Consider the following 21,951-nt stretch of genomic DNA (forward strand, 5'->3'; position numbering starts at 1 on the left):
TATATATAGTTAATTTATTATTGTTATTCATAATAGTTTATAACAAAAGTTAATAATAAAATAGGAGACTCCGATCACCCCAATGAAGTAAGTTTGACTTTAGAGTTATCACAAACATTCAAAAATGTATATTGATTGGAGAAGGGTCAGCTACAGTGGAAAATTTTAAGAATATATGAACTCATTGATGGTATAATAATCTCATAATACCTAGTGTTATAAAGATGTTTGATCAGATTAGATAAGGCTTGGTTCACAATAAGAAACACACGCACACACGACACTTCCCCACATACCCCAGCACAGAACTAATATGCTGATAGAAGAATTAACCAAAGGCCAGACTTCCACAGCTACAAGGGACCAGGTGGCCATGGGGGAATGCATAGGGAGGGAAATGGGATAAAAGACCAAAAACAGATATTAAATAGTTATGTGTCTTAATAAAAATCATTATGTTAATAAAAACAGTGCTCAATTAAAATTTTTTTACAGCAAATCAAATTCAGGATCATGGTACCACAATACAGGTTTAAAAAAGAAAAAGCAACCTATGTGTGAGTTTAAAAATTACTGGTGTGTCCAATATGAACTCTTTCTAAAATGTCCTATCTAAAGAAGAGGTGCAAATGTAATAGAGACCTGGCATCTGGCTGGAGGGGTGGGTGGGCGGGGGAGGGTTGCACATGTCACTGATTTTAGCAAAGGGTAACATACCGGGCAAGAGCAGACTTGATACTCATGGGAGAATTTGCTAATGTCATAAACTATTAACATTAAGGGGCTGAACAATCCAACACAAGGAAAAGGGTATTCTGCTCACTGAAAGAGGATTTTCCTAGTATAATCTATTTGTTGGAAGCTCACTTGAAGAAAAATGATAAATAATTGAATACTACTTGGACATAGCTACCATATGTCTCTCCAGGGCAATCTAGTAGAAGAGGATTGGCAACGCTTGGCTAAACACTTCCCTTTTATTGTTGCAGTACAACTCATATATACAGAGGGCAGTTATATTTTAATTAAGGGGTCCTTGAAAGGTAAACTTCTCACCTTAGCCAATGAATATGCTCCCAAACAAGGACAAGCTTTTTTTTCTTTTTTTTTTTTTTTTAATGGGCTTGCAAAGTTTTAGGGAAGGGAATATTATTCTAGGCGGAGATTCTAACGAGGTGCTTAAATCCCACTTTGGATTGATCAAATGTACACAGAGGGCATTCAGGAGGAGCAAGTGCAAATGTGTTGCATTATTTAGAAAAATGAGGATCTGACGGCTGTCCGGTGGGAGATGAATACAGGCATCAGGAACTACACACACTGTTCTGCTACACATGGATCTTATCCCAGGATTGATATATGATTTTTGTTTCTAGGGCCTTGACTAGTTTAGTCCAAAAAGCTAATCTGGGAGTTATAACTTGGTCTGATTATACCTCTGCATATATTAAAGACTGGGATTTAGTGGAAAAACAAAGGGCCTGGTTGTTGAATAGAGCCGTGTTTATGACTCCCTTAGAATTCAAGAGCTAGAAGAAATTTTTCAGAAATATATAGAAGATAATGATAAGGAAGGGACCAAATACAAGAGTTCTCTGGTATGCTTGAAAGGGAGTAATGAAGGGGATCCTTATAAAGCATCATACCTTAAAAAAATAAGAGCTCTTGAAGACGAGAGTTTGGTTAAAGAACTTTCTGTTTTGGTAGGCAGACGTAGAGCTACAGGATCTAAAAAGAGTGTATAAGAAAATAATTGAGGTAAGAGGGAAGATTAATCTGTTACAAATGAGTGTGGCCAAGCAAACACTTAGATACATTAAACAAAAATATTATGAAAAGGCAATAAAACTAAGGACAATAAAACTGACAGGCTTTTAGCTAGAAAGTTTTAAAAAAAGGAACTGGTAAGTCAGCCACCCCTCTGATTAGAAATAAAAAGGGAGATTTAATAACTGCCATCAAACAGATCGCTGAAATCTGTTAACTTTTCCCACACCTTGTACACTTCAGAACATTCAAATTCTGAATTTATAAACAGTAATGGAGAAGTGTGAGGCTACCTCAGCTCTGAGGAGGATTTGGTAGCTCTTGATGGGTAAATTGCTGTAGAAACTGTAATTAAGAATTTAAAATCTAATAAACCTCCGTGTCCCAATATGTTTTCTGGGGAGTATAACAGAGCTCCAAAAGCAAGTACTGATCCCTATTTTAACTGAAGATTGCAGGGGAACAAGTTTCCAGATTAATGGAAAGAAGCAAAACTTGTGGTCATTCCTAAACAAAGAAAAGCTCTTACCAACTGTGCATCATACTGTGCTATTTCTTTAATTAATACAAGGTTAAAATTTGTGCCAAGGTGCTAGCAAACAGACTGAGTGTCATCTTGCCCAAATGTGTTCACCCTGGGTGGGTTCATTGCTGGCAGGCATCTATCTGGTAATGTCAGAAGAACTCTGAATTTCATCTATAGTGTTAATTTTAGCAATTCTTCTTATGAACTGCTTTTGTTGGATGTTGAGAAACCATCAACTTTTGCAGTGGGAGAACCTCAGACAGATTTTGGTAAGGTTTGGTTTTGAAAACCAGTTTTATACTCCTATTGGCCTGTATACTTCAATCCCCTCCTTTTAATTTGTCTAGGGGTACAAGACAGGGCTGCCCCCCCCCCCTTGTTTATTCTGGCAATGGAGTCATTTGCAATATATGTGAGAAACAGCCCCTTGGTTAAAGGCATCAGAATGTCTTCAAGTTTAGAACAGAAAGTGGTGTTATATGCTGACAATATCCTATTATATTTGCAGGATCCAGAAGCATAATTAAAAATTATAGAACAATTGATATTGGAATTTGAGCAGGCATCAGGGATCAAAAACTATGATAAATCTGGAATTTTAGAAATTAATATTCCCAAAGGGTCAAAACAAACCGTTGTCAGCTACATAAATTTAAATGGGTAAAGGAATCTTTAAAATATTTAGGAATAAATATTGTGGAGAAACAAACATCTTTTTAAAGCAAATTACCTTCCACTTTGGCATAAAATAAAAGATTTGGAGAACTGGAACAAATACGAAATTTCTTGGTTAGACAGCGTAGCCTCAGTAAAGATGAATGTCCTCCCCAAGTTACTATTTTTGTTTCAGTGCATCGCCCTACCGGTATCCCTGACATGACATTAAAAACAGAGCAAGATGCACTATTAAAATTCATATGGGAATCATAAAAGACAAAGGGTGAGTTCTAAAGTTCTGCGTAAGTCTACAAAGTCGGGTGGATGAGCATTCCCTAGTTTGGCTTATTATTATTATGCATCGCAATTAAAAGATATGATCAACAGCGTTAACAGACCATCCAAACACTGGGTAAAGCTCAAATAAGACTGTAGCCCAAACAATTTATAGTAATTGTTGGGTTCAAAAGAAATTTAGATCACCAAAAATAAAAGCCACCCATTCATCCAGCCCACCTTAGCTTTTTAAAATTCCTGTCGCCAAGCCCTCTCCCTTAGCTATTGTCATTAATAATCACAAATTTATTTCTAGGAAATATCAAAGTGATTATTCATTCTGGGTAAGAGTGATTTCCTCAATTTGGACTGCTGTTCCAGGGTCCTGATTTAAGATCATACCAAGAGATATGTAATAAAGTAAATAATAGAAAGATCCTGTATCAGTATTTATAAGTCAAAACACCTTATTGTGAAATCTGGATACAAGACGGTTCTATCTAGATCTTTAAACACAACTGAGGAGTTGACCCAGGTGCAAGCTGGAACAAAGGGTTTAATTTCTAAGATGTATTCAATTTTGATTGAAAAAGATGTTGATAGGAAAACAACCCAGATGAAGAGATAGGAGAGAGATCTGGACAAAGAAATTGATCTAGATGAATGGGTCTCTATATGGGAAAGTGGATATATATTTTCAATTTGCGTAGCTCACAAAGAAAACGTTTACAAATTACTGTATCGTTGGTATTTGACTCCAGTTAGGATTCACTGTATTTTTGCTACTAGGGAGGCACTCTGTTGGAGGGGTTGCAGGGATAGGGGAACATACTTGCACATTTGGTGGTTGTGTCCAGAAATTCGATGGTTTGCAGAGGAAATTATTAAAGGAGATTAACCTTATAAGAAAAAGGCCAGCTTCCCAGAAATCCCCTGATTGCTTATTTAATGCTTCCATAAAGGACCTACTTTTTAAATAGAAATACAAATTAATTCCTTTTTATTGTTCGCAGCAAAACTTTATATTGCATATTATTTGAAAAATGTGACTTCTCCTCTGGAATTCTGGTATAGTAAAATGTGGACTGTCCTTGTAATGGAAAAGCTTTCACACCAAGTATGTACACAAGAGAAGTGCCAAAAAGAAGATGGGTGACCAAATTTCTAAATGGAGAAGGGCTCCCCAGCCAGCAAGCCAGCTCCTTTAGTCAGGCTCTATGAATATTAACCTGATCCTGAATAAGTAATGTATAATGTAGTACGTTAACGTTTTATTGTAACTTTGCATTAATAAAAAATGTAAAATTCTCCTTGATTAAATTGCCAAACATTGTCAGATCCCTAATAATGATTACCATACTGTATCAAAGAATGTTGCAATGTGCAAGCTCACATTGCTTCATTTCAGCAAAAGAGTAAACATAAAAGGACAGCTCAACATTGAAAAAAACTTACGTTTTTTTTTTTTGGGGGGGGGGGGGGTAAATCTTCATTCCCTTGTGACTGTCCAAATTCTAATGTTTATATTATTAGAATGTGTATATATTTAAGGGTCAGTATCACAGCCATTAAATTACAAAAATCCATATATTCTGCTCCTTTCTCTCAAAGGGTAATTGCAATTGAGAACTAAAATGTAAAGTTTAATTTAAAAAGTTATACAAAGCCTAATCTTAATAGCTTGTTCCCCTGTAGTATGTGCAACTCAAACACAACAGCATGGTGCTAATTCATGAGAGCAAAGAAAGTGAAAATGAGTAGCCTATTTTCATTATCTAAACAGAGAAAAATTAAAAGAAAACAATTATGATGAAAAACCAGATTATCAAAACCAAAGGAATTTCAACTAACAGCAGGAAAGAAAACCTGGTTAAAAATATTCAAGTATCTTCTTAACTAGTAATTCAGGACAATGCCAGTTTCCTGTTCAGGGGCAGGACCAACCATCTCCTCATGAGGAGCTCAAAGATTAACCCTTTGAAGCATACTCCAACTACTAATTTCTCAATACTCAAAACAGAAACTCAACAACTATACAATTCAGCCTTGACTGTTGAGGCTGCTTTTGGAGTGATAGGATGAACTCTGAGTAATAAGCATATTATCTATTTTAACACCACTTTGCACATTTCAAAAGAGCCGCTGTAGACCATAATATTGGTCAATAAGAGATCTGCTTAGCAAAGCAAATTTATTTCTTTTCCTGACACGAAATGGATGCTGCTTCCATATATCCATGGTATTTGTTGCTAAACACTGAAATATGAAAGCGGAGCTGAAGTATCAAAATATTTATTAGCCTGGACAATATTAAAACAACAGTGCTGGCTCTGCAGAGATCTCACTAACATTTTTCAAACCAATGCTAATATTTTCAATTCTCTGCTAATTTTTCTCTTGATGATTGAAGGTGGTTTTCATTGAGCCTGAGTTGAAGAAGAATAAGCAAGCCAGTTACAGAAAGTTAGGGATTTTCTGCTACATGGTGCTGCTTTGGAGCCCAAGGATGAGGGGAAAGCAATTTCCTGCTGGTTTGTGAATATCAAGTGTTTTAATTGAGAGGCTCCATTTTAAAGGTATTTCAGAACAGAGACATGCTCTGATCTCTTTAAACACACAACATTCAGCATCTTCAGTTATTACAATAAGGATATTAAGAAAGAGATTCAGCCACTTGGGCAAAGTCACTATTGCCAGATAAAGTTACTGTTGTAATAAACTACCATAATTCTTAGTTATACAAGAAAAAAAAAAAATCACATGGATATTTGTGAGGCAGAGAAGCAAAGTGAACCCTACTGTTTACTTGCTGCTCTCTGGTTTTCAGCCCAGGGAAGTGGTTACTACTTGATTCCTCCCCTCTAGATGATAGATGGATGTATCTCAATTAGTGTGAAGGGAAGCTACACACATTATCATCTTACATATTAACTCATAGGAATAGTACACAATTCAGTTACGGCCACCAGAACTGGCCCTTAATTTACAGTAGATACATAGTCATTAAATTAGCTGAATTACAATTTGCATTTATTACATATCAACTGTTTCATTGTTCTCTACCATATCTGATGTCCACATGAAGTGAATAATTGGTGTAAACACTTACTCGACGTAGTATGTTCCATATTGAGGGTCTTCTATTTTCTCCCAGCCATAAGGAAGTTCTGTAATTAGAACAGAAGAATGAACAAAATTCTGCACTGTAATGGAAAAGTAATTGAAAATGTCAAAGTTCATGTGGAAAAAAAATGAGTGGAGAGATTATGGACTGACTGTGTTGGAAATATGAAAGCAATTTATATATTCCCATGAATTGAGTGCTTGCATTTCCCAGAGGGAAAATGGGCCCCCTGGTACTCACTGGTCCATTGGAGGAGGGGACTTGCATTTTAAACAAAAAAATTAAGTTTTAACAAGCTTCAACGTGAAGCACAGAAATATCTTAAGTAACAAAAGGAGGAAAAGAAAGACAAAGGTCTCATTTTATTAGACTAAGCCAATTAATTATAAATAACTAGTTTAATTTGTGTAATTTTGTTTTTAACTCCCCAATCTGTAACTATACGATAGCACTGTCTATGGCTGACCCATAGAGTGGAAAGGAGATATTGAAGCTTTTCCCAAAGAAGCACTTCCAATCCATCTCAGCTCTGAATTGTAGGACCATGCTATTCCAGTCATGCGGTGCTTCCAGAAACCTCTGCCAAGGGTCCTAAATTCTGACCTGCAACCCCCTTGTTAGTTCAATTTTACACACACACATCCCCTTAACACCATGCATTTCAAGCCAGACCTGCAATATTCCAGTCAGACTCCCCACCTCGCTCTCCCAATGCACTGCAATCCTGACCTACATCACTTGCTACTTTACCCCTAGGCTCCTGAATCAAAATCAAAGAGGCAGTACAGTGGTGACAAGGACAAATGAGGACTAAAAAGATATCATCCCCAAACTCATTTCCATTTGTGTTTGTTATGATTTGAATCCAAGTCTCCAGAGTAACAAATCTAGAGGGAAACGAATGATCCCATATTCTGAAAATTGTGTGCAAAATGAAATTAAACCCTTTCAATATGAACATTCATATTGAAACAGCATAAAAATCAGAAAGCTCCCTCGCTTCTGAACTAAATTCAAATTCTTGTAGGATGGCTGCTAGAATCAGAGCATTACCGGTTGAATGCAATGAGCTGTCACCACAGGGGCCTCATTGCTATAGCTTTGCTACTCTAATTTGACCATAGAAATGTAAATATGGAAAAGCTGTTTGAAAGGCGCTTGGTGTGAAAGTTAAGACAAAATGGAAATATTGTTCCATTTGGAACACAAATGGCCTTTTATTTTTCTTTCAGATGTCTGGATTGTTTTGAAGGGTAAGATTTCTGTGTGTAATTATTTTGTTTGTTGTTTGTGGCTGCCCCAGGCTTGAAGGTAACAGGAATTTTCTTAGCATGTGGCAGCATGTTACCAATTATGAATATCAGTACAGCTCAGCAGAACTTGACAAATGCCCCAGTGGGACTATTGGTTTAAGTGCTGTTCATTAGGAGGTCCGGCATCTTTCTCTTTAAAATGCCTTTTTTAATCCCATCCTCTCCCAGTGGTGGGCTTCACATATGTTTAATAAAGCAGCAGTATGAGGCAGTGGCTCAAGCTGGCTTCATTAAGAATAGATTTAGGAGAACGAGAGGCTGTTTTCAGTCTCATCCCAGCGCCTATTGACTCTTGTAACTCAGGAGATGTTTGCTGCAGAGACTGCTTCTCTGTACGTTTTTATGTTATTGGCTGGCTACACTGCACCACTGCCTTGCAAATGTGTGCAGGATTTGCCTGTAGGCTGATTACCACCAACATTCTCACAGATTGGATTCACAATGTGAAGTCTTGATGCAAGAGGTGAACAGAAACAAATGTAAGTCAGTTCCTACACTCTCCCTAAACAATCATAAATGATGATAGAAGACCCCCTTAGTTACCTACTGCCAGCCAGCCCATCAGTTCCCTGCATTGTCCCAGATTAGAGAAGATAGCGAATATGCATGATTTTTAAAAAGCCAGTTGGGGTGCAAGAGAACTGAAAAGTAAGACTAGAAGTTTCTTGGATTCAGTATGAAAAATATTATACTGAAGTAATTAAGGGTTCCATATTAAAATGGAAACAATGCTGTATCTGTGCTACTGCACTCTCTTAAGGAAATGGGAATCTGGACGGAAGGAAGTTAGTTCAAGATATTGCTAGTGACAACTGTGGTCTGAATGCTGATACAGTTTTGGTATTAGCCTCTCTCTTTAAAGCCCTGAATGTGCTAGACAAGCCCCCAACCCCGCTCCCCGGCTGGAGCACCAGAGCAGGACAATCCCCAGACTCCGGTTCCTGGCGGGAGCTTGAGGGCCGGATTAAAATGTTTGAAGGGCAGGATGCGGCCCCTGGGCCGTAGTTTGCCCATCCCTGGGCTAGACCAACATTATTTCACAGACAAATTCACTCTCTCTGACTCAACATGGCAGCTAGGATCAATGGGAATGCTATAGATGATGATACACATATGGGTCAGGATTAGAGTGTTCTTGTTTAAGAATCATTAGCTATGGAAATTCTGTATCACAGCGGAACAGGCTGAGTCCAAGTGTTGCCACACACAGGACAAAAATTTCTGACTCCTCCTTCTCCTAACAGGAGCTGCAGAACAACAAGGCATCTTTCCGTGGAACTAAAGCACCAGTTGCTAGCCACATTATTTCAACAATGCAGTCCCAACAGCAATGAGTCATTACTAACAAAATTAGGTAGCTAGTTTGATACTGCAGCTTGGCTTTTACCTCTTCTCTATTTAATGGATAGGAATTTACTTGAAGAAAAAGCATGACTGACAAGTACTTTAACCATGGAACCCTGCTTAGATTATGATTCTCAAACATCTCTGTCATTCTATGAAGCAGTAAAATACTGTCAGCGTTCAGCCCACTTTAAGCTTTATTTAGTGAAGATTTAAGCTCTGCCATCATAGGGAGACATGAGACAGCTTAGGCAAAATGAATTCTCCAGGGCACTTCCACATATCAGGGACTTGCACTTCTGTTGAAAAATTATCCATATGAAACCAGACAACAGGGAAATGTTTAAGTCAAATTAATTTAGACATGGTTGAGATGCCAGAGGGAGAGGAGAGGAGAGTGTGAGGATTTCTTTAAAAATCTTATCGTAATTTCTAGCATCTAAAAAGAGGCTAATTATTTTCAAACTTGCTAATACAGATTCCTATCTTGATTATAAACTATTTAGATTATATTTTAGGGCTCTCCCCTAAGTGGAAATAAGAAGACACTGACGCTTTAAACGTGCAACTGCTTCAGAGATTTTAAAATACTCCTACAATAAAGCCACCTATTCTTGTGCAGCCTCATTCCCAAGCCTTGTAGCTTGGTTTGCACCTCCTGCACCTGGCCCAATTAAGGGTCAATTCATATGAAGTCCAAAGGCTCTTCCATCTCTTCACTTTGGGACTACCATTTATCTTAGCAGTCCTCATAGTCCAGTATCCTGTCTCCAACAATGACCAATACCAGAAGCTTCAGAGGATGGTCTTACTAGACAATGAAGCTTCTTCCTAAACTTAGTTAGGGGTTGCTTATGCTTTAAAGCATGAGTATTTATATCCCTTCTAAAAAAAAATTATATCTAATGTAATTGGATCTTCTCATTCATGCTATTGTCCAATCCTTGTAAAAATTTTATTACGATTTTGGCCCCAATAATCTCTTGTGGCAATGAGTTTTTCATGGCTTAATTATACATTGTATTTAAAGTTATCAGTTTTAAATCTGCCACCTTCAATTTAACTCAACGTGCCCTTGTTCTTGTATTAGGACAGTGGGTAAAAGGGAGCACCTGATTTACCTTTGGTTTACTGTTTGTTATTTTGTACACTTATTGTATCCCTAATTTTTTCCACTTTGTCCTCAAAAGCTTTTCCATTATTCTATCAAAATGTCACTATTTTCTCTCAACCGGAAAGTGAACAGATTATTGCAGGTGAGACTCTACCACAGATATAAAGTGACAAGGCTGAACTTTCAGTATTACATTGTAGCCCATCATCTATGCATTCTAGTATTTGGGGGCTTTTCCTTTGCACATTTGAACAATGGTGCTCATTGAGCTGTCTACAAAGATGCCCAGGTCTTTCCCCTCAGTGGTTACAGCAAATTTAGAACTAAGTAATATGTCATTCTGCTCTCCAGGATTTGTGTGTATCCACAATTCACTTAAACTCCACTGTTCCAATGAAAATATACTGAAGCCACTCTCAAGCCCAGTCATCCTACCACTGCTGTCAAGCCATAGACACTTAACTCCATACCCTAATGGTTTCAGAATAATGTAGAAAGAATAAAAATTATGAACTTCAGGCAGAAACTTCTGTCTCGTCAGTGATAGATCTTATCGAATTGTAAAGAATCCTGGAAGTGACTCCATATGGGACATCAGACAGTCACAAACAGCATTATCCGAAGACCCCCGAATGACTTAATTCTCCCATCAGTGCAGAGGACATTCTTAGGAACGACCTAGATCTCCCTGAAGAGGAACTTGATATAAAATATGTAACATGCATAAGGAAAAGACTTTCCAAAGTGCTTAAGGATTCATTACTGCCAAATCCCACAGAAAGTCCCTTCAAGAACCAAGTCAAAGTAACTAGATAGCCAGTTCCACAGGACTCAGGACTACCTTTGGTTGGTAAACAAGCGAATACATCCGATGTATTAGGAATTCTATTTGGTTTCAGATGAACTTGACCTTGAAACAAGAGCATAAGTAAACTCCTATTCCAGGTTGCATTTGAAGGTACAATTGACCTGTCTGGTTAGTCCCAAATGGCAAAGAAGAAAAGAAGTCTTTGAAACAAAACTCTTACCAGAGCCATACTTCGTGCCTTCATAAACTCTACTGACAACATGCTAATTGGACACCATTTGAATCTGGTTTTCAAGTAGGAAAAACAACAACATCCAACCATGCATTACATGTAGCAGACAGACAGAATTCTGAACATCTCACCTCCATCCTCACAGTCTTCAGGAGCTTTGGCTTTCTTACAGAGCCGAGGATCAAGCCAAGTGGTTGTCTTGGTGTTGTGACTGCGGAATATAGGACAACTGAATCAGGAGCAGAAAAACAGCAGGAGATAAAGGGAGAGACACAAAAGACACTCCCAATACATGGATTTAACCTATTATACTTAGGACTTCTCTTCATAAATTTCCTTCCACATGCAAATCTTTGCCTCTAGGTCAGCGTACCTGCTGTTCTCACCTCTGTCACATCAAAAATGCAACCAAGGAAAGGTACCACTTAAATATAATAACTACCAAAATACTCAAGGATCTTTTGTACCACTGTGACATGGGAGGTTACAGCGGTGCAAACGTTTCTTAGCAGTCAAAAATATTTCAAAGGTACATGTTCACAGCCACAGTTTACACAGTTTCACTCTAAAAGTAGCAGGTTTGTTGGGAGTGAGGTAAGCCTAAGTTTCATCTATCAAAAAATATTGGATCTCTCAATAGTCAATGCAACTTGTGCATGGAGCTGAATTCAAGAGCTCTGCAGAACTGTGTAGAGGTATATGTAAGTAGAGAACAGAACCAATGAAATAAGAGCACACTGAATACACCTGTCTCTTTTGGTTCTCATCAGAACAGACCCAAAATACAAACTTTTCCCTTACCTGGTTTTAAAAATTTAATTATGGGGAATAGATAGGAAAAGTTTTGTGCTCTTTAGTAAGGTGTCAGACATCACCTCTAAAATAGGGTGATCATGAAAAGAGTTTTGGGAAAAGTAATGGAAAAAAACTGATAAGACCTAAAAGAGCATCTTATAGCTGTTAAAAAGTTAATACAATGTAAGTATTCCAGACAACCAATATTTTAAAAAGTCACAATATGAATGTAGATGTAAAGGCTGCTACCACTCTGAACCAAAGCACATAAGAAATTGCCAGTGAGTTTGCAAGATTAGTGATTTTGCTCTTCCATGACAAGTAGTACTTATCATTGCACTGCAGGAACATATGGTACATGTTAACTCTGAGATAACACACTAACATAAGTGAGCAGAGTTATCCAGAAACCATGTTTTATCTCAGGTCTATTGACGCTGTGATTATAAACCCATTTACTCAGGGATTTCTAACTCTGTCCTATAAATCTGCATTAGGTGGCACAGTCTCAGCATAAAGTTCTTCTCCATCCAATATTTTTTTTCTGTGTACAAAGTATGACAAAGCCTTTCATACATTTACCATTGAAGCAAGTACAAAAAAATCATTTTGAGGATATCGGATAGTTTTCACCTTGGAGGAAAAAACCCTTAACTTCTGCCTATGCTTAGCAATCAGTGTAATCTGATGATTTACAATTCATGAAACAGACTATTACACATTCTAATAGCTGCTTTTCACATTCCATTTCATACCAGAGATGGCAGGCAGAGCAGAGAGAATAAGGGAAATCCCGTGGATTACAATGAAATTTTGCAGAGTAAAAATACACATAAAATTAGACCCATATCCAGCTATCAACACAGAACCTGAGCTTTGCATTCTGTGCGATACAGAATGCACATCATAAATAAGTTAACTGACTTCATAACTGGAACCACTGTGCTTTCACACCTAGTTTATTCAGATACACAAAACACTATCATACTAATAGCATTTACATGGATTCTTTCCCTATCTGCATTTTCCCCATGAAAATAATCACTATACTGAAGTCCCTATATATGGTAGCTAAGATACCTGTACAAGTATCCATCTATGAAGATTGACAGACAGGAAAAGCTGCTTGGATGAAAATGTGGTGACACCAAGTAGGGATACTATGATAGATATAGATATATGAAAATAAAATTCCTGCAGCTTATTCCTCAAATCAACATCACTGTCCTCTCTAAGTGACATTGTTATAATCTTCACAGGAACCACTGTGAAATCAAATACACAAAACTGGTGACATTTGGTGAGGATCATGGAGTGAGAACAGACTGCGACTTCAAAGCCAGAAGATTATATTTTCATGCAAAGACCTCAGCAATAAAATGTGGGTAGGAAAGAAGATATATAAAATCAGCAGAAATCTCTACAGAGACTCTTAGAGCTCACGCATCTCAGGAAGGTACATTAAATCTATAAAGATACAAACTTCCACTCACTCTATGAAGTATACCATGCCTGTGTCTGTGTAGGCCATCTCCCAGTTCTTGGGTAGAGGCTCTAGGCTCTCATCCCTTGACAAGTAATTTCTGAAATCCATGGAGCTGCTTGTCTGGTTGTAACTAGGAACAGGCTTCATCCAGTCAGAAGAATCTGAATGTCTCTCTCGGTTTTCTGAAATTGTTTAAAGCAAAGTGTTACGGTTAAGATTTTCATGCTGCTTTGCTCACAGAGAACCACCCCTTTTGTTCTCACAATGAGAGAATGCCAAACACCACTGTGTTTCATCTGTATTTTTCTATTACATTTTTTTCTGCTGTGAACTTTAAAAAACTGAAGTGAACACACTGAGTTCTGTTCTTCCCTTGCCAAACAGCATTAACCTCATACTTGTCTGAGCCTAGGCTGAAAAAACAACACTGGAACCCATCTAGGTAGACTACTTACTGCATTTCCTATCAAAGAGAATAGCATTTGTACTGCTCATTAGAGAATCCACACCAGCATCCCCTCTCAGTGTATCAAGACCCATGGTACAAGAACCACAATGAATGATCCAAGGAAAACAACAGTGCAGCAGGTTTTAAATTGTGTGAATTTAAGCACTTTGGTTTAGAAACCATTGCCAATAACCTCACTTTCACAATTCTGTATTTGTGACAAATTAATATGGACTGCAGCCACATCACCTGAGCTCTGATTCTTTCAGCTCTGAAGGTAAACGGGACTAGGCCAGATCTGTACTTGAATGGGTGACTTCCAAGAAATGCCTAGATGCAGCACAATCTGCAAATGTAATGTGCTGGTTGTCCCCCTTTTGAGATAAGATGTTAAAAAGAATAGGATCTCAGACTAATCTTTGCAACATCCCACTGGACACCTTGTTCCAGTCTCAATGCACTGTTCTTCATTATCACTTGCTCGGCACATTCCTTCACCTAGTTTTCGGATTATGTGACAGTGCTCCTAGCTAAGTTAATTTGAAAATTTCAGAGTAACAATTTGATTGATTAAAATCTTGACTGCAGTCAGGAATTTCTCCCTTTGTAACTGACCTGCACCTCCACTGCCATTAACTGCTTCCTTTTCTTCCTCTTCTTCCTCCTCAGGGAGAGAGCTATCCATTCTTTGCATCTTGCTGACAGACGTGGTTCTTTTTCTCTGGGATTCTGCATCAAAATCATTGTCAAAAAGAACTTGATCCACTGGGTCTGGCTGAAAGGGACTGGGCTCTGCTGGAGGCTTTGGTGTACCATAGAAATTACCTGGCATTAAGAAACAAATGGTACAAAATAGCAGCAGTGGTATCTGGTAAAGATCTCTACAATCACAGGAATGACTCAAGTCACAGTACATATTCTACAGCCACAGTAACATAGTTTTGTGAAATACATGAATGAAAAGGTAATTTACTACACTACTTAAGACATCAGCATTTCAGTAACTGATGAATGCTCAAAAACTGGAATTTACAGCTACACTGTATTTCTGCTAATGCTGTCATTGTGCATCTGGGTATAATGCATTTAATTCCAAAAGTGGCTGCTCTACACAGGTTTCCAAATCAAGAGACTGACTTGTTATTTTACCTTGCATTCACTAATGCTCCAGAATGAGATTTATAGCAGAGTTTGGTAGGAGTAAAGTGGAGGATTACCTTGAAAACCAAAATAATTTCTATTCTAATGTACAGCATATAGTAATTAACTAATTTGGAGTAATTTGCAGCCTGTAGGCAGGTTGAAGCTAAAAAGCAAATTCATTTTGTGCTGAAACACGAAATATCATTTGCACAAAAGCAATTTAAAAAAATGATTTCTTAGAGCTGTAATCCTATGTTTTCAGCTTATAATTTTTTTACCCAATAAGGCTATTAATAAATCAATGAATTATACCTGAGAAAACTGAAAACATTTTGATTCTAATATGTTGTGTAAGTTCAAAGGATCAGCATTTTTTTCCCAATAAAATAAATGCTCAAACAGAATTGAAATAACTGGCTTTCTCCTCTTAATTCATCATGTGATTTTAATTAGGGAGTTGAGCACAGAGCTTAGCAGGACTCCTGCTGGGTTAACATTTGGTAGATAGATTTTGTTTTGACTGCATAAAATATTAAATAAAACCCCCTATATTCAAATACCTTTCAGGCTTCAACTGAAAATGGGAGTTAAGGTGAAAGCTTTGGGTTAGCCTGGCTTGTTAAAGTCTAGTTGCTGAGGGGATCTCCAGATGCTGGGCAATTGTGCATACTGTATGTGCAGCAAAACCACGGCACAATCAAAAGAGCTTGGCTTAGAGAGCCCCTCAAAGAATTTCATTCTTTTGGTTATTTTAACAGTAGTATACCTTTTCATTTATTTTATTTTTCATATTAGGGAAGAATTAAATCTCAAGAAAATGTCCAATAAATCATAATAGTTCTTTACAAGTTTCATAATCTTTTACACAGAGACGGTTTCATACAATACAAACTCTTGAAGAAGCTTTAATTACTGAGGTAATCACTTGAAATTTACATAATCTATATTATTACAGATATTTCTAGTGGAAAAATTTTATGCATAAAAATAGCCTTTTTACTTTAGTTTTCATATATATTTTTATATATGCATCCCAGATTTTTCTCGGGGGAAAAAAGTCATTTATTTGAGTTAAAGGTACCTAAACAAGGATGTTTTAAATATATTGTAAAAACATATTTTACAACTTGTATATATATTTTAAAATAAGTTGTTCCTGATTAGAAACCTTCAACACCAGGTTTCAATCCAGACGAAAACTTAAGAGGAGCCAGGTTATGATGTTCTATAAAAAAGGGTTTACATCTGAGACATTGATTTAGCTACTGTAGCCTTTATCTTCAAGAACAGAGCCCATGCCTGCCTGGTCCTTGAGCAAAAGGATATTAACCATATCACTCCTATACTTCAGTTAGTTCTATGCCTAGTTAAATACTTTGGCTAGGTCCATTAATACTTTTCATCTTCCTAGTGACTGAGGATTCCTGCTCAGGGTGAAAACAGGAAAAATAACTTCAGTAACTCATACCGAAAGAGAAAAGTCTGGTCTGACCTGAATAAACTCATGATTATTTAGCTACAGTTTAACAAAATATTAGAACATATTTCTAATGTTAACTGCTTCCTGTGGCCCTATGTTTAAAATAGTTTTTAACCATAACCACTCACACATAGGCAGCCACTTAAGATATGTCAACACCACAAATCAGTGTCTTATTGTAACAGTAGGTAGGCCTACCAGTTGCTAGCTTTAATCTAGCTAGTGCAGGTAACAACAGCCGTGAAGACATGGAGGCATGGGCTTCAGAACAGTACAAGTCCACTGGGGAACTGTAGGGGATACTCAGATTGCAGGCCTATGCTGGGATCCATGCGGCCATGTTTTCACTGTCATTGTTACCTGCGCTAGTTAGATTAAAGCTAGCACGCATACGTCTACTCACACTACAATTACTCCTTCCTTCCTATCCTTAGATTCCCAGACCCCTAGTAGGAACAGAGGTACAAGAGAGATAGAAGACCCAAACAGCAACCACGGCAGCAGGCTTGAAGTGTAAAAGCAAAAAAACAAAACCCAGAAGAACAGGGTAGCAGGCAGGGAAGAAGCCTCTGGAGAAAGTGGGGGAATGCAGAGAAAGATCCATGGCAGTGCAATGCATGTGCACAGGAGAAGAGAAGGAAACCATGTAATAGCTTGAAGGACCAATGGGAGCCAGCCACATTAGGCTTGTCTTGGTGAAATACACACAAACTACAATTAAAAGGGAAAACGAGGACACACTTAAGATTGCAGATATTTTAGACAATAAAAATTAAAGAGATGGTACATCCAAATGGGGAAGAATTTACAATTACAAGTACAAAAGGTGTAATGGTAATTAAAGGACTTAGCATGCTTGGACAATTTCCCAATTCAGGCTTCGATTCTGTAATCGGATTTGTGTAGTTGTGTTGACTAGAGCTCTGAGCAGATACAAAATTTGTATCCGCATCCGATCCACAAACATACGCAGGCCTCTAGATAGAACATTTGGATCCGCATCCATCCGCGGATATAAAGCAGATATCCGAAGATTTGCAGGCTCTCCTGTTGAATTCAGTTGGACTCCAGGACATAAGGGGCTATGTGGATCAGATTGCCTTTGAATCCTACTTAGATGCATGGAGAACATTGGTACAGTGTGCAGAAAGCTTGGAAAAGTAACTCTGTCCAGAAGGGTATCAACTGTGGAAAGCTCATGTCAGGGTGCAGACTTGTTAAATGGGCCAATAACAGAAGACAAGTTCTCTGATCCAGAGATCACAGTTAATGCTAGCTATGACAAAATCATGTGTGAGTCTACAGCTACTTAATTAAGAAGAGGATGGATCACATGGGAAGGTTGTGATTTGTACTTTTCTACCAAAAGAAGCAGTATTGTGTATGCATGTCTATACATGTTTTACTCCTGAGGGAATTCTGCACCAAAAAATAAAAAATTATGCACACAATATTTTAAAATTCTGCAAATTTCTGCAAACTGTATTTGTCAATAAATACATGTGGCTCCAGCATGGCAGTGGGGAGCACAGGCCATTGGCTGCATTGAGGTGGGAGATCAACCTGAAGCCCTCACCTCCCCCAGTACAGAGACTTGGCAGTGAGACTGCACCAGACCCTGACAGAGTACAAGGGCTGGGCCTGGCCAGAAACACCCCGGGGCCCTGCCCCTCTGTGCCAGGTGCACCAGGTGTGGGTGGGCAGGCTCAGTCCAGCAGGATCCAAGTGGGGGCAGGAGCACTGCCAGTTTTTCTGCCCCCCTTGGCGGCGGAATGTCCCGCCCCAAAATGCCGCCCCGTACCGAGGCAGCGGAAGGTCCCGCTGCCGAAATACCACCGCGGTCGCCACCCCCCAAATTGTAGTGCCCATGGCGACTGCCTAGGTCGCCTAATGGGTTGCGCCGGCCCCGAGTATCGGGGGGGGGATCTAGATGTGGGGCGGCTCGGTGGGAGATCTGGATGCACAGAGGCTCGTTGGTAGGGTTCCGGTGGCAGGGGCAATGGGACTCTGAAAGGTATCCAGGTGAAGGTGGTTGGGGTTTGGAGGGGGCCTCAGCAGGAGGGTCAGGTTGTGGGGGGCTCAGTGGGAGGTCTAGGTGCTGGGGGACTGGGGCTTGATGGGGTGGGGGTCCAGGTGCAGCTGGTTGGGGATCAGTGGGGTGGGGGGGCTCGAAGGGATCTAGGTGTAGGGCTTGTCAGGGTGAGGGTTCAATGGGCCTGCTTAACGGGGGAGCCCCAGCTGCTGCCGAGGTGACGCCGCATGCTGGGCTTCCTCTTCCCCCCGTGAGTCCCCTATCCCCTTTTCTTAGCTATTCCCCCTCCCTCTCACTCCCACATTCCCCTCCCCCTGCCCTATTCCACCTCCCCTTGCTTCCCCACTGCCTCTTCCCCCCACCCTCCCTTCCCTCATTTCCCACAGCCCCACCGCGGGCACTCACTATTGCGCAGAATAGAAAACAGGAAGGCTCCCAGCACACAGAAGGGGAGCACGACTGGCACTAGGACCCAGGAGGTGACGTTCAGCTGTAGTCAGTGAAGTGAAGAGACAGCCTCCTTCAGCTGGGCAGCTCTGCGCTTGCAGAATGAGTGCGGGCAGTGACATGTAACCCTGTGTCCCCCCTTACTTGCTTCTGTTTGGAGGGGGGCAATCCCCCCCCAAAACTGCGCCCATGGTCGCCCCCCCAACCATGCGGCTTCCCTTTGCTTCCCTGCAGTTTTCTGCAGGGAAACACAGGAAATCTGCGCGGGGAGGGCCATTTTCTGCGGGAGCGCAGTCCTGCAGAATCCCCCCAGGAGTAATGTTTATAATGTATTCAGATCCAGGTTGGCTGACACTCAGATAATGCTTCAGTGATCTGAAACACGCAGTCATAATCATGACAAGCGAAATCAAGTGCTGGGACATGCTTTCTCTGGGTGCAACCCTGACTGCAGGAAGGGCAGCAATGTGGAGGGAGGCTGCCTGCAGCCTGCATGACAAGGCTTTCTGCAGAGACCAGGGGTGCTCAGTGCCCATGAGGCTGCACCGCACCTTCTCCCTGTGCTGTCTGGGGGGCCAGTACTCTGTGCTTCCCGGAGCTTTCTTCTCTGCATGCAGTCCCCTGGCAGGGAGTGGCCTAGAGACTGCAGGGAGAGGTACTGTGCAGCTCTAGCATCCGGGCTGCAGCCCACTCCCTGCTAACGCCCTGCCCATAACCTCCCCTTCCAGCCTGCAGACCCTTATGTCTTGTGTGGTCCCTGTGTGCAGGCAGGTTTGCCAAGCTGCAGCCCGAAAAGGAAGCGCTGGGATGGATGGTCTGAGTACTGACTGCAAGCAGGTTTGCAGGGCTGCAACCAAAACAGGCAGTCCCCAGCACTTCCCTTCCCTGACTGCAGCTGCACAAACCAACCTGCAGGTGGGGCCCTTCTTAAAAGGGAAGATGCTACTAAGCAGCATACTGTTGCAATGTCAAACACCATTAACACTGATGTTAATAGGATGGGAATGGTTCACACAGCAACATGTTGCCATTAACTGGAAGTTGACAGTATCAGGATTGCTATTAACCGGCATCTATTGTATTTACATTTTAATTCAAAAGGAGTCAGGTGTTAGTGATGAAAGCTAAAAATCATATATTTAGAGAAACATCCTCATCTGAGAGACTTTCATTAAGAATTACCAAGAACACCCAAAACCACTACAACAGTAATGAAAATAAAGCCAGCAACTAATTAGGATAGCTTCTAGCAAATATTATGGCTATACTAAAATACTAAAAGCAGAAAGAAGACAAAAGTGGACTATTAAGTAGAAACCTTTGGAATAATTTATAATATATTTAATACCTCTTAAGCGAGAAATTAAAGCTACGGAAAACTTTTCACACAAAACCCAGAACTATGACCACAAATATATTTAAAGCAAAAGTCAACCAAAAACATACATAAAAGTTTTTAGAATGACTCTGAAAAGCACAATGATACGGAAAAGAAACAGGTGTTAAAGTGAACTGAACACAGGTCAGGACACATGGGTTCTAATAGTGGGTCACCATCTCACAGCGCGAGCCGGGACAAGACAACTACTGTGGTCCAAATTAAATCATACCAAATTAAATTGTTATCCCATCTATACAATGGAGATAATATTGCTTCCCTACCCGTGCAAAGCACTATTACGCCTCATGAGTATAAGGATCCAAATTTAGGTCTTGTGTACACTAAAAATACTGCAGCAGCACAGCTGCACCATTGTAGTGCTCCAGTGAAGACGCTACCTGTGCCAACGGGGGAGCTTCTCCCATCAGCGTAGGTTCTCCACCCGTCTGAGAAGTGGTAGCTATGTCAATAGAAGAAGCCCTCCCATTGACACAGTGCTGTCTACACCAGGAGTTACACTGACCTAACTATGTCGCTCAGAGTTGTGGATTTTCCACACCTCTAAGGGCACGCCTTCACTACTTGCCGGATCGGCGGGTAGCGATCGATCTATCGGGGATAAAATCGATCCCCGATCACTCTGCCGTCGACTCCGGAACTCCACCGCAGCAAGAGGCAGAAGCGGAGTGGACGGGGGAGCGGGAGCAGTCGACTTGCTGCCGTCCTCTCAGCCAGGTAAGTCAACCTAAAATACGCAACTTCAGCTATGCTATTCGTAGTGTAGACCTAGCCTGAGTGATGTAGTTATACCAACATAAGTTACTAGTTTAGACCAAGCCTGAAACAAAGACTGGACACTAATGCCATTAAATTCTTCCCGGTCTTTATTCCCATTCTTATAAAAGACTGTAGGTACACGTGTTCAAATTCTTTAACATACCATCATATGTTCCACTTTCTAGCAAGGCTCCACTTTCTTCCAATGCTTTAAACTGTTCAACAGGAATGAAATTATAGTCCACCCCTGGGACCTCCCCATCCCTGGGAGCCCTTGTAGTGCCTGAAAAGACAGAGAAGAAACTGTTGTATGGTTGTCGAGTGCTGTTGGTTTACAAAATACTCTCTCTTGCAGAATTCAACATAAAAAGAAACAGTGGTTATTTGAAGCTTTCCACAGCTATAGTGCCACTCTGTCAAGATAAGGATCAGAACATTCTCATGAAAGTGAACATTGCAGCATGTGAAACTAGGTCAATAAATTATGTAGGAATAAGAAAGGATATTTTAACAAGAAATAGAAGCCCTCGTGAATTTATTAAATCTACTGTTACGAAGGGCATACAAAAAGGAATTTTGATACCAGAGTTTAAACTTCCTAAGAACTAACATTCAAATCCCAATACAGCAGGACCTTGATTTTATGAAAGCCAATCTTCTGACTAACCAGTTATATGAATCCCTTTTCCCAGTTGGAAAATAATAAATCAATCACATCTAAAAAGTGATGTCCAGGAAAAACAAGTCAAAATCCCTTCACATTCCGATGCCTTCAAACATTGGGAATCTCTTTGCAGTGGT

The 21,951-nt window shown here is 39.9% G+C and overlaps 1 protein-coding gene across 3 annotated transcripts in view; it reads right to left on the minus strand.

Annotated features, from left to right (window-relative positions):
- Nucleotides 1-21,951, minus strand: part of MAGI3 (membrane associated guanylate kinase, WW and PDZ domain containing 3) — a 208,555-nt gene that overhangs the window by 64,858 nt on the left and 121,746 nt on the right. For 2 of the 3 annotated variants that reach the window (XM_054027113.1, XM_054027115.1), the window contains exons 3-7: nt 21,314-21,433; nt 14,506-14,715; nt 13,450-13,624; nt 11,293-11,372; nt 6,336-6,393 (exon numbers count right to left, since the gene is read on the minus strand). In XM_054027113.1, coding sequence (XP_053883088.1) covers nt 6,336-6,393; nt 11,293-11,372; nt 13,450-13,624; nt 14,506-14,715; nt 21,314-21,433 — 643 coding nt within the window. The remainder of the gene's footprint in view (nt 1-6,335; nt 6,394-11,292; nt 11,373-13,449; nt 13,625-14,505; nt 14,716-21,313; nt 21,434-21,951) is intronic. The other variant, XM_054027114.1, reaches the window with a different exon arrangement.

The sequence above is a fragment of the Malaclemys terrapin genome, chromosome 4 (assembly GCF_027887155.1).
Source record: "Malaclemys terrapin pileata isolate rMalTer1 chromosome 4, rMalTer1.hap1, whole genome shotgun sequence".
Taxonomy (NCBI): Eukaryota; Metazoa; Chordata; order Testudines; family Emydidae; genus Malaclemys; species Malaclemys terrapin.